The 13230-nt window shown below is 46.5% G+C and overlaps 1 protein-coding gene across 3 annotated transcripts in view; it reads right to left on the bottom strand.

The window, feature by feature from the left end:
• GRIA3 (glutamate ionotropic receptor AMPA type subunit 3) overlaps positions 1-7947 on the bottom strand; it is a 308412-nt gene extending 300465 nt beyond the window's left edge. The window contains exons 1-3 of one of the 3 annotated variants that reach the window (XM_055564728.1): positions 7696-7947; positions 7338-7464; positions 6013-6171 (exon numbers count right to left, since the gene is read on the bottom strand). In XM_055564728.1, coding sequence (XP_055420703.1) covers positions 6013-6171; positions 7338-7446 — 268 coding nt within the window. In that variant the 5' untranslated portion in view covers positions 7447-7464; positions 7696-7947. Of the gene's footprint in view, positions 1-6012; positions 6172-7337; positions 7663-7695 lie in introns of those variants that run through there. The other 2 variants (XM_055564729.1, XM_055564730.1) reach the window with 2 other exon arrangements.
• Positions 7948-13230: the final 5283 nt, after the last annotated feature.

Below are 13230 nucleotides of genomic sequence, written 5' to 3'. Positions count from 1 at the left end.
GCACCTCCCCTATGCCTTGGGTGAACTTACACCAAACCTACCACATGTAGGGAGCTATTTTTTATATATAATTTTTTATTGGAGTATAGTTGTTTTATAATGTTGTTTTAGTTTCTGCTGTACAGCAAAGTGAATCAGCCACACATATACACATATCCCCTTTTTTGGATTCGACTTTGGCCTGTAGAGGTCTTCCCTGACCAGGGGCAGCTGATCTCTGGTTTGGATAGACTGAATAGCTGCTCTGCACCTCATGTCCAGAAACACTCCTGTTTGAGTAGCTTTCCTTGGAATTGAGGCATTCTGGTTTCCCATTGTCTCTGGTTTTAGAGCAAACACTCCCCAGTTAGGTATATTAACCCTGTATCAGCCACTCTAAGCTCGATTCTTAAATTAGATAGAAAGCTGTCACCCTCAAAGTAGGAGTATGGACCAAGGACAGAGATCTTCTGGTTAGAGAAGGAGCATGTGGACTGGAAAAGTCTAGAGTAGAAAACAATCCCTGGTATGGTGGGTCAGATCTCTGACTCAGGGGCCAGTGGGATACCAGTGAATGGGCCTTGGCTGGGCAGGTGGAGCATGAGGAGAAAATAACGGCAAGAGAAGAGGAAGAAGTGAGAAGAGGACAAATTCCGTCCATGTGGAACTTCTGCCAAGTACCCACCCCTTTCAGGGGCTGCTGCCCTGGCTCAAGGCTCACCCCACAGACAGGCTGAGGCTATTTGTCAGCTCTCAGACATTTCCCAAGCCGGGAGGGTCTTCCTTTTGTGTCTGCACAACTCCCACACTCCTGCTGGAAAGTGCCTGGAGCTCCCACCTTGGGTTTGCACCCTCCTGTGGACATGTCATCTAATTAGACCCAAAGCATCAAAGTCAAAGCACCAAAGGAACAAAGTCAAAACTTGACTTTTTTTTAATGGGCCAGGTAAAGTATGCAAATAATGTTCCTGACATTTAGAGAAGATGGAAAGTTTTTTGAAAGGTCTTTCAAATATATTTGTGGTCTCAGTCTAAGAAGTTCAAAGTGGAATCATCAGAATTAGCATATGTATCCCCCCTTCTCCCTGTGAAGGTATGAATTCTACCTTCTTAAATGCTGGCCCTCTCTAAAAATGCATGCTGTCTTTTAATCCTTTAGCCAATTATATAAAAATAACAAATCTCTTATCCACAAAGGAAGATTAATAATGGTGCCTCAGAAGCTTCATTTATTTTTCCATCTGTTAAACTGAAACCAGCCAATCACCACTGACTACCCATAATAATGAAATGTTTTAAAAATACCAGCAGTTAGAAAAAAATACAATAACAATCTCAGCCAGCCCTCACTATTCTCATGGAGTCTTGGTGAGCAGCGAGAAAAAGGCAGAATGAAGGAAACAGACCTCTGATAGAGGCAGAAGTGGCGGACGTGAGAAACTAGTTTCATTTTAAGGAAAAAAAGTTAAAATTGCTGAGAGGAAGAAAAACCATGGCTCTTTTTGCAGTGGTCATAGATGGAGAACAAAGAGGTTTTGTTTCTTCCTTGCCCTCAGACCCTTCCTGTCGCCCCTGCTCCACTTAGTAGATAACCAGAAGTTGCCTTCTAGGGGCGGTCATACACTTTGCTGGATGCTCATCTTTACAGCCCGCTGATTGCCGTCTGTTTTTCTGGCCCAAATGAACAGCATCACCTTTCTCCCTCCTCACCACGTGAAAAATAGATTGAAGAAAAAATAAAAAACATAATAAAGCTTGTGAGAAGGTGACTTAAATCTTTGACCGGTGACCTCTTCGTGCTCCAGTGAGCTTATGGAAGACCAGCCAGCAGACAGAGGGAGAGCTGTTAAGGTGCAAAGATGGGGGAATTGGGGGTGGGAGGTGGAGCTGAAGCAACTGACACTGGTTAGTGTGCCAAGATCTGTTTGAAGGCAGGTGCCAGGATATGATGGGTCTTCACCCTGCTTCCAAAGATGATGTGTAAAATGCAAACCAAACAAGACCCACCCAAGAGCAGAGAATAGGATCACGAGAGACGTTTCTTTCCCAGATGGATTTAAACAGTTAAATAGAACCTGGCAATTTAATGAGATAATTAGATTGTGACTCTGTGGGCAAGAGACAAAAACCTGTCTCAGCTAAGGACACTTGGTAGCAAAATGCGCTCAGTTAAAAAGGAGCGTGCTCTCAGTTAGCAGGTATATTTCAAATGGCTTGAAAAAAATTAATGGAACACAAATTTGCAGCTGATGAGATACATTTCACCAGCCAACGGGATTTTTCCTGGGGCTCCATTAGAGCCTGCACTCCTAAGTCCCACTCTCAGTCCCACCATCACTACGCCTCCATCAACAGATTTTTATTTAAGCCTAGTGCGTTAAGAGCACAATTCTGTGGTGAATAACCTTTAAGGTTACATTTGCCTTTTCCTTGCCTCTTGCAAACAGTGCGTAATCCACAAGCACATTTGTTGGCTGTAAAGGTGTACAACAGCAATTTTTGCAATGACAGTGCGGAGAGGGAATATGAGCTCTGTGTGCTAATGAGCTGACACTGCAGAGGCTGGGGCGATGTAGTGTGGAGTACACTACAAGTGCACAGCAGCAAGACACAGGAGGAGACTTCAAGGGAATCGGAGGCATTTCCTGAGGAGCCAGGGCAAGCAAGCCACCCCAAGGGGACCTGGCGCTCCCTGGGTGCTGCCACATTCCCCAAAGCCTTATGATGATCAAATCTGGTTTTTAAAGAGCAAATGTGTATACAATGTAAAGCATGTGTGTACATCTCTTTTCATGAATACTGACTATGTGTGTAGGGGTACCTGTGTGTGCCTGAAGGCATGTGTCCTAGAATCATACTATTCACACCATCCTTCTTTCTGGGGCTACCTGGCCAAATTGTAAAGGAAGGCAGCAAACTCAGTTAATCCCTGTGAAATAAGAACATGTGCTCCAAATCAGATGAGTCTCTTCGATAAACTTCAATTCACCTCTGAGCTGAGATCCCAAATGAACCACCTTTCAAAGCCAGCATGCTTTTATTGGCCTCTTAAGACGCGAAATGAAGTTGGAGTCTGTCTTAAGCAAACCTCTTGGAAGTTGTGCAAAAAAAAAAAAAAAAAAAGGTTGCTGGTGAAGAAGAGTCTTTAAATAACTGATGCCTGGGATTCATTGCAAGGAAACTCTCTGAATACATTGGAGGAGGGGATGCGGAGGGAGAGCAGGGACATATACAGGAGGCATTACCACTTGTTTATTTTTGACATATTTGTTTACCTGCATAATACCTGTGTCCTCAAAATTGTGTGCCTGCCCTAAGATTGAGGGCACAGGAAAGATCATGGAAATAAATCAATTCTAGTGTTAGGGGAAGCTGAAAGAAGGAATTCTGAATAGGAAGAGGGGAAATGTCTTTAATTTTTGCCATTCTATTCCATATTGAATCAGATAGGAGAGGTGGGCGACCAGATTTGGACTCTTCTGGGGTTTTCTCAAATTCTCCCTAGATCTCCAGGGAAGGGCAGGCCAGAAGATCCCGGGTTTTTTTTTTTTTTTTGCCTCTGCTCCATAGTGCAATCAATTGTAAGAATGGAACCAGGATCACCTGCCAGTCTCTATTGCCAAACTAGTATTGTGTGCCGACATCTGTGTCACGTGATCTTCAATTCCAGGAGAAAAAGGCCAGGGCAAGAAATGAGATCCACCTACAGGACTTCCCTGGCCCCATGAAATGATGATGTTCTGCATTCAGAGACTATCCGTTGGAGACAGCTTTGAGATTTGGCCCCCATTCAGTGATTATGACATTCACAGAGGACTGTTTTGGGGACCAGAGATGATGAGTTTTCCTCCTCTGTCTTCTGAGCTGTAAAGTCTGAGTGTGCAACAGGCAGCTGGGTACACATCACTGGTTGCTGGAAATGTCTCCTGTGTGAGTCAGTGTATGCATATGTGTGGATTTGGCATATGAAGGGCAAGGTCACCTTTCTGTTTTGTCTTTCCTATTGCCCAGTGAGCCACACCCTTTATCCCACACTTTCAAGCCCCCATCCATAACCTAGTCTTGTAAGGTTATAAACTGAAGTGCTGTGGACTTAGGGTAGGTGATCAATTTCTTTTCCTTTCATGGTTGTTCCTTTATTGCTCTGAGAGATAAGGCATTAAGGCAACTCAACACCCAATATGGATGACTCACTGCCTGTTCTCAAACCTGAGCTTTTCACATGGCAAGGATTATTTCCTGAATGCTCCTTGAGTAGGGTTCTGATGGTCCTGGCCTGGCGAGTGCCAATCTGATTTGCCCATAAAAAACAAGACCCAAACCCTTGGAAATCAGTCATTCCTGAGGAGTCAGTTAGCACTCTTTATCTCAGTCCTCCTCAGTGGAAAGGCACTAAAGTGAGTTGAAATAAATGTTATTCATTATTAATAGTAATAAATCCGGGTAGTTTCATGTATTTAGTTTTGAATCTGTTCTAATTGATACTTAGGACGCTGCATTTGAAATTTCAGCCTCTAGACAAGATCACAGTGCTGCAGGATTAAGAGTCAGATGTGTGTTGTAAGTGTGCTATAGAAGACAGGCTGGGATTACCAAAATAAGATGCAAAGTATAGACAGACATTTTGTAACTTTCACACTTAGCTGGAATTAATAAGCGCCTATTTTTGTCAATGTCAGAAAGCCAAAGAATGTCAAATACAGAGTATCTCAGAACATGTTCTTATAAGGATCTGTACCTTCAGAGAAAATTTTCTTAAAGCTGATAACTGTCACCATTTCTTGCAAAGTACTTTACCTCCATCCCCTTGACCTAAGTCTTCAAATCCAAGGAACCCATGGCCTTGGAGACCCTGTCAACAGTTTTTGGAAATCACATATCCTTTGAGGCAGAAGCATTTGAAGAATGTCTTATACAAAGTTTTACCCAACCAAATATAAATATCATTTCTCCCCTGAAAGAAAATCAAAAGTCAAAAATTCCCAAATACACCAGCCATAACAGCAAAACATATTTATGCCATCATCACCTTCATTGGTGTGAAAACTTTTCATGAAATAAGCTTAGATGAAGAATGATCAGTCTTTCTCATAAAACATTCCAGAAAAACCTGTGTCCAACAGGCTATTAGTCATCTGGGTTCCTGTGGCTTTACTTCTTAAAATGTCCCCTTTCCATGGGAACAATCACAGGGCACAACTAGCTGTTTCAGAAGCTGCTTTGGGGCTGATGAAATTGCTCCCTTTTCATATCCAGTTTCCTGCTGCAACCTCCCCCTTCCACCTTTTGCTCTAAGTTAAGAACCGTGTTGTCCTTAACCATGGGGGCAGGGAGCAAACACCACTAGGGGAGACAGAACAGAGGTAGCTTTTTCCAGAGAGTCCTCTGAACACTTTCTCCCTTCCCGTCAGTTTGCCAGGCATTCATCACTCCTAATCAGTTTGCAGTCTTATCAGTTCCTATCAGAGCTCTCTTGATAAGAAAGGTGATATTCTAGGACAGAAAGAAACCAGGGAACCCAGCCTAATCTGTCCCTCAAGGTCACTTGTTTGCAGAATTTCTCATATTTGGCTTCTACATAGCGATTGTCAAATTCAGCTCGTTCTTACAGCCAGGTGCTAGCTTTAACAGTCAAGTAATGAATTGACTCAATCAAGAGGCTTCTTTCTTTAATCCCATCAGAAAAAATTTCCATGAACAACTATGCTATTTTTTCCTTTTTTTCCCCCAGCCAAAGGAAAAGAAAGGGGAGGGGGTGGCGGGGGAGGGAGCGCCAGTTTAGCAGGGAGGAAAATGAAAGTTTTGCATCAAACATTATTCACGACAGAGTTTTGTGTACAGCCTTAAGTCCCTCCCTCAGCAGGATCCTCTGGCGTTCATTTATGTCGCGTGAAACCTGAATTGACTCGAGCCTCTTGAATGTCTACTGGGGCAATCAGCCCCCCTCCAGCACGGAGAGCAGACCCCAAGTCCCATAAGCGAATGCGAATGAGGTCCCCAGGTCCCACAAGGAGGAAAAGCAGATCTACTTACAAGCATTAGTCACAGAAAAACTATTGGAAGAATCCAAGTGATCTACGTGGTAATTCAAATGGAAGGGCTTCTCGGTGGTGTTCTGGTTGGTGTTGTATAACTGCACAGCAAAGCGGAAAGCACTGTGCTCCTGCACCGTATTTCTCATGAAAAGTCCACCTAGAAGCAAAGGGAACTGAGATTTGGCTTGTGTCCTCCCCCCCCGAGGAGTTAGAAATTGGGGAGCACTACAGATGGACGATACCCTCTCAGTGGTACCCGGGTGCACGACGATGATTTTGATTTCCAACCTGTGTGTCTTTGATGACTCTTGCGAACTCAAATTTTGGCCAAGAGAAACCTAGTTTTCCTTCAGAGAGAGGAGACTCTGGGAAAAAGGGGGCATGGGAAAAGAGGGCCGAGGAGCCTGCTTTGGGGGTCGGACGATGGAATAAAGAGTGGGACTTGGTTCTTTCTCAGGCGGTAGCTTCCTGTCCCCTCTTCCCTCATACCTCCCATCTCCACAAGCTGGTTCATCCTTTACTGGCGCAAAGGGAAAGGTTGGAGAGAAAAACAATTTCATTTCCCCCTGCTACTCTATCCTGTTCCCCACAGCCCCCTCCACCCTGTGACAATACAGGGGCTGGGTTCTGTAATTGGCAACAATTCGAACTTCCTGACTAGTAAATACAGGCAGAAGCCGAGAGAACTCCCTCCCAGCGCCCGGGAGCCGGACTCCAGACAGACACAGCGGCAATTCATGAATTCGTGGGCTGCGTGACTTCGCCGCTCGCTGGCTCAGCTCCTAATCTCACTCCTGCCTCTACCCCATCCGCCACCGACCTCGGTGGCTGTCCGGGTCTCGGGGATGCAGAGTGGGTTTCCACCTCCCCTAGCACTAGCCGGTCTCTCGGGACCCGGAGACGCGGGACGGGGCGCCCTGGACCGGGTTACGCGCCCTGGCGCAGCCAGACAGGCGGCATCACCCTGGGACAACTTGCAGCGGCGGCACGCACGCCATGGCAAAGTCCGGGGCAGCGAGCCGAAAAGCCGCGACTCTGCGCCGGGTTGCAGCTTCCCAGCCTCTTGCAGGCGTCCCCGGCTCCGCTCAGCTCGGAAAACCCGGCAGCCTACCCCCACCCCCAGCCCCAGGAGACCACCTCTCCGGTTCCCGATGCTCCCCAGATCAGCCAGCTCTCTGGGGTTCAGACCCGTGAGATTCCTGCCCGATCCCCATCCCCAGTCCCTTCCCAGGCCATGCAGGACAGGGACCCGGTAGCCGTGCCAGGGCAGCGGGCTCGGGTGCCGGAGAGCCGGGGCCGACCGGCAGGCTGGCTCGCGCTTACCTATGCTGATGGTGTTGGGGAATCCTCCGTGAGAATGACCCAAAAGCCCCAGGACTAAAAAGAAGACCGCCCGGAGCACGCTTTGCCCCATTTTCTTCTGCCTGGCCATGCTACGCCTAGAACGAAGCTGACAAGAGCATGGGCGCAACTCGAGAGTCGTCAAAATAATAATAGGAAAAGAAAAAGAATTCGCCGGCTCTTTCACCCCCTCCCCTCAACTTGCTCTCGCTCACTCTTCCTTTCCACCCCACACTAGTCCTCCTCCTCCACCACCTCCTCTCTTCTCTCTCTCTCTCACGCTCCCCCTCTCGCTCCCTCTCGTTCCCAGGCTCTCTCACACCCCCTCCCCGCCCCCCACCTCACTTCTGTCTTCACACCAATCTGGAAGGCGGGTTCATTGGCTGCAAGCTCGGTTCGCCAAAGCGATCTCCCTCCCTATCACTAAGACAGACAGAGAAAGAATAAAAACAGAAAACAAAAATGAAAAAGACAAAACACCAGAAAACAAACCAATAAATCCCCCAAAGAAACAAAAGAGAGAAAGAGAGAGAGAGAGAAATTAAAATCTGAGACTTTTCTCCCCTAGAAGATGGTGGGTCTAAAGAGGGATAAAAAGAAGGAAAGAGCGAAAAGGCTCAGCGGTGGCGAATTGGGCTCTTCCAATTGGGCCGGTAGGGGGATATTGATCAAAGTTGATCTGACGTGGAATTAAAGCCGCACACCGCTTAGCTCCACTGCAAACTGCAGCCGCGGACTGCAAAGCCTCGGTGCTGGCGTTTGTCAACATGGGAGATGGAATCGATAGAAATACACCAGTCCTCACGTGGGCCAGCCTTTCAAGCTGCAGCCAGTTTTTTAAAGAAAAGAAGAAAGAAAAGCTGTTTTGTTTGTGCGTTTGTGCGTCTGGCTTAAAGCAGAGGGGTCTTGCGGGGGGCGGTGAGTGGTTACTCTGGAGTCTCTGTAGAGACTCGGAGAAGCAGTTCCCATCACAATGCGCCCGAAGATGCTGCGCATGCCTGGGCCATGCCGCTCAGTTTTTACAGCGGAGATCCGAGAAGGAGTGAAGAGCCCCCCAGCCACCCCCAATCCCCACAGCTCTGGGAGGCGAGTACCTCTCCAGACCCAAGCGCAGAGCCGGGCCTACGGGGTAGGGGGGAGACGGCGGTGCTGGGCAGCACGGGGCTGACTGCTTGGGAGGACGTAGAAAAGTCTGTGCGTGGAGGTGGTGACTAAAAGGTTAATGAAAAGGACTCTCAGTCCCAACAGTGAAGGAGGAGAGAGGTGTAGGAATGAGTTGGGATATGGTGGCTAGGAGCACTCCATGGACCGGAGGAGCCTGGTTGGCTACAGTCTGGGTTCGCAAAGAGTGGGACACGACTGAGTGACTAACACACACACAGGGATTGGAAGTTAAGGTTGGAGGAAACTGCCCCTAACTGCATAGTATCCTAGGCCCCTGAGTGATGACCCCAGAGGCCATCAATTTCCCCCCACTCCTCTTGTCTAAGGAGAAGAAAGAACAGGGATTGGATCCTGTATATACAATATACAGTCTGGATCTCTGTTGGGGGTGGTCCCCTCCACAACATCCCTTGGACAAATAAACCTCTTAGGCTGTAGCCGCCTCTCCACAGCCCCTTTCTCCAATGGTGAGAAAAAAGAAGCCTCCTTATCTCCAGAGTCTTTCACACCTACCCCAGCTACTGGGGAAGGGCCGGATTTTGTCCCTCCCCACAACAGCTGTTCTTTTTTTTTTTTTCATATCCTCTTCTCCTGGTGTACGTGGAAAATGAAACGTCCTGCCAGCCTGCAGCAAAGTGGTGCGCATGGGGCAGAGGATACTAAGGCAGGGCCCCAGGGCCCCAACTGGCACACTGATTACGACAGAACTTTGGGTTTGATGTGACATATATTGGAGCCCAGAACAGAAAGTTTTCAAACCCTTGAGCAATCAGAAAAATAGTTCTAGGCTCTTCCCAAATGTCTACCCATTCTGATAATGTAGAATATCTTCCTACCCCACCACCCATGGAAATCTATTGTCTCCATTTGGATGGTCCATGCAAAGAGTGAGGGAGAAATCTAGGATTCATAGAAGCCTAAATTTGCAGGTGGTTGGGATATTAGGACAAAAGGGTAGCAGAGGCTAGGTTGACTACCTCTTGACAAATGTGGAGCGAGAGACAACATGGTTCAGGGACATGGACTTAGGAGACAGGTTCAGGTTCAAATCTATATTCCATCATATAGAGGCATTGTGTGACCTTGAGTGACTTTCTTAATCCAAACCCCAGTTCAGACTTTCATCTGCAAAATGGAAATAGAAATATTTCTTTCCTGATAGAGTGGTTGTAGATTGAATAAGATAGTGGATTAAGTGGATCTAATTCAGTGCCTGACTCAAAGAAATCAATAAATGTTAATTTCCAAACTCTCTTCCCTCTTTCTCATCTTCTGATAGTGCCATTTTCTCCCCCAAAGTACCTCATGCAATCAGCCTACTCTTTCTCTACCATCCCCCAAACCTCAGACTCAGCTACCCAATTTTTGCCAGTGTTCCACATCAGTCTTCCCGTTGTAGTTCCTCCAGAGCCCTAGGAGACAGGACAGAATCTGGTAGATGCATCTGTACTAAGGTTCTAATGGTAGGCAGTGGCAATTTAATATTAAAAATGACACATTTAGAGAACCTTTACTCTGTGCCAGGCACTATATGTTCCTCCTTTTAGATAACATAGTTGCATTTTAATAGGAGCCTTCAATGCTTTGGCCAAAGAAATAACTCTGATGAGGAGTTTCAGGTTGGTTTCAGGTGGATAGACAACATATTTTGGACAGAGGCGGGGTCGCGGGCAGCTTTCAGCACACCTCACTTCACTCCTGAAGGCCTCCAGGTCCCCAGCCCTGCTTAGCTGACACTGAGCATCAGTGGATGAAGAGAATTGTGGCCATCTTTAGCCATTTGGCTGGAAGAGTAATAGGATGGGTCAGCAAGGAAAGATGAGAGGAAGAAAGGCATCTCAGTGCCTCTGCACTTGAAAATTCTCCATTGAATTCATCTCTGTAAATGGCACCCATCCCTTCCATCTTCAGTCTCCCCTCTCCACTACCTTTCCCCCTCTCTTTCATCTGCAGCCACTCTTTCAACTTTGCACTGTCAGTGGCAGCTGTTGGCAGAATTGGACTAGTCCCATCTAAGCCAGCAGGGACACAGTGGCGCACTAGGCATAATGCTGTTGGTGGAAAAGCCTGCTTCATATGTGCGAATTCTTTTGCAATTGATCCAAGAAAGCAGTGAGACCCTATTTGAACTTCATCTCTGGTTTTCCAATGAGGAGCTAGAGATTGTACTAGCAGCATCATAGCCACCAAAAGTTGCCAACAAAGCCCCCAAACCAGCTCTCCCTCTGTGGTTAAGAGGTATCCCTGCTCCACTCAAGATGACCTGCTAGTCTCAGGACCGAAGACTGCACTTTTAAATGAGCTCTATGATGCAGTTTAAGCAGCAAGAAAATAATTCGTTGCAGTTCTTATTGAGAGGCTGTTCTGTATCTTTCATGACATGGTTAGTCAGGTGCAGTCGCAAGAGGGGACATAGGAAAGGCACAGGAAAACAAATTTATTATCCGCACAGGTCCTAGAGAAACTGTCAATATGCCATACAAGAGGACCACATTGTGGGGTACCCAAGGAATGGGCTCAACCAAGCAAGTGGGGGAGATGAGATAGAGACCAGAACAGAGGCCCAGGGGAAAGTACATTTATTGGGGTTCAGAATATACAAGCAGCCCAGTATGCTGCAGTCCGTGGAGTCGCAAAGAGTCGGATGCAACTGAGTGACTGGACAACAACAAATATATAAGCAAAAGGGAATTTCACTGGTATATTTTAAGGACATTAGGTGACAGTCAAGGGAGAGCAAGCCTTACCACATTGACACACCTGGTTACCTGGCAGGGGGCTCATGGCCTGATTTTGGGGATGTTGGGGCGGCAAATGAAATGTGGAGTTCTAAAATTTATAATACAAAAGTGAAAATAGTGGAGAAGGAAATGGCAACCCACTCTAGTATTCTTGCTTGGGAAATCCCAGAGACAGAGGAGTCTGCTAGGCTACTACAGTCCTGCTGCTGCTGCTGCTAAGTCGCTTCGGTCGTGTCCGACTCTGTGCGACCCCATAGATGGCAGCCCACCAGGCTCCCCCGTCCCTGGGATTCTCCAGGCAAGAACACTGGAGCAGGTTGCCATTTCCTTCTCCAATGCATGAAAGTGAAAAGTGAAAGTGAAGTCGCTTAGTCGTGTCCGACTCTTAGCGACCCCATGGACTGCAGCCTACCAGGCTCCTCCATCCATGGGATTTTCCAGGCATGAGTACTGGAGTGGGGTGCCATTGCCTTCTCCGCTACTACATTCCATGGGGTCCCAAAAGGGTCAGACACAGTTTAGTGACTCAGCAACGACAAAGAACAATGGCAGTTTTAGCCAATATGTGAGAACACAAAAGTTATAAGGAATTGGGGGCTGGGACTGAAACAAAAGTCCGATTGTTTACAGATGTGGATGTCTATTTAGAAAAACCAAAATAAGCTTCAGGTGAATATTTAAACTAAAACAAAACAAAACAAAAAAAGCAAAAAGCAAAAGTGAAAATAAATAATACTTCACTGTTGCGATTTCTGTTTCAAAATTGGGATGGGGCACTTGGGTAAGCAAAAAGAAATGTCAGCAGTGGAATTTGGAGATGGAGTCTATATCGCACATTAAACTTCATACTTACTAACTGGATACTTTTCAAATAAGAAAAATAATGACAGAAATCATTCTGATTCCTTAGAAGGAAACTGTTCTACCCTTTATAAAGTTAATGAAACCAATATGCTATATCCCTTGCCTAATAGAAAGATGATTTTCTCACTGTTTGACTTGAAACTTTGATTTCTTCAACAAACGTTTGACCACCTGCTATATGACAGGCTCTGCTAGGCACCGGGAATTTAAGGAAGCAAGACAGTTTCTGCTTTCAGTGAATTTCAGGTTCAGAGAGGAGCAGATGTATTCATTGGGAATGGCAATCTAACAGGATAAGTGCTGTGAAAACAGTAAGTACCAGCTACCCATGGAAGTATAGAGGAAGTATAGTGTTTAAATGTCTGAAACAAAGTATTGATACTTCCCTTGTCCTACATTCAATGCCATGCTTCTAAAAAGAGAAGATAGAACAATAGAATTTCTAAGGTCCTATGATTCTATGTTGTTCCTTTTTCAGTAGCTAAGTCATGTCTGACTCTGTGACCCCATGGACAGCAGCATGCCAGGCTTCCCTGTCCTTCATCATCTCCCGGAGTTTGTTCAAACTCATGTTCATTGAGTCCCTGATGCCATCCAACCATCTCATCCTCTGTTGCCCCCTTCTCCTCCTGCCCTCAATCTTTCCCAGCATCAGGGTCTTTTCCAATAAGTGGAATCTTCCCATCAGGTTGCCAAAGTATTGGAGCTTCAGCATCAGTCCTCCCAATGGATATTCAAGGTTGATTTCCTTTCAATCCAGTTCAGTCACTCAGTCGTGTCCGACTCTTTGCGACCCCATGGATTGCAGCACGCCAAGCCTCCCTGTCCATCACCAACTCCTGGAGTTTACTCAGATCCATGTCCATTGAGTCAGTGATGCCATCCAACCATCTCATCCTCTGTTGTCCCCTACTCCCCCTGCCTTCAATCTTTCCCAGCATCAGGATCTTTTCAAATGAGTCAGCTCTTTGCAGCAGTTGGCCAAAGTATTGGAGTTTCAGCTTCAGCATCAGTCCAAAGAATAGTCAGGACTGATTTCCTTTAGGATGGACTGGTTGGATCTCCTTGTAGTCCAAGGGACTCTCAAGAGTCTTCTCCAACACCAC

This window comes from Bubalus kerabau, chromosome X, assembly GCF_029407905.1.
Source record: "Bubalus kerabau isolate K-KA32 ecotype Philippines breed swamp buffalo chromosome X, PCC_UOA_SB_1v2, whole genome shotgun sequence".
In the NCBI taxonomy this organism is placed as follows: Eukaryota; Metazoa; Chordata; class Mammalia; order Artiodactyla; family Bovidae; genus Bubalus; species Bubalus kerabau.
Note: the sequence above shows the minus strand (reverse complement) of the source record. Positions and strands in the feature narration are given on the sequence as shown.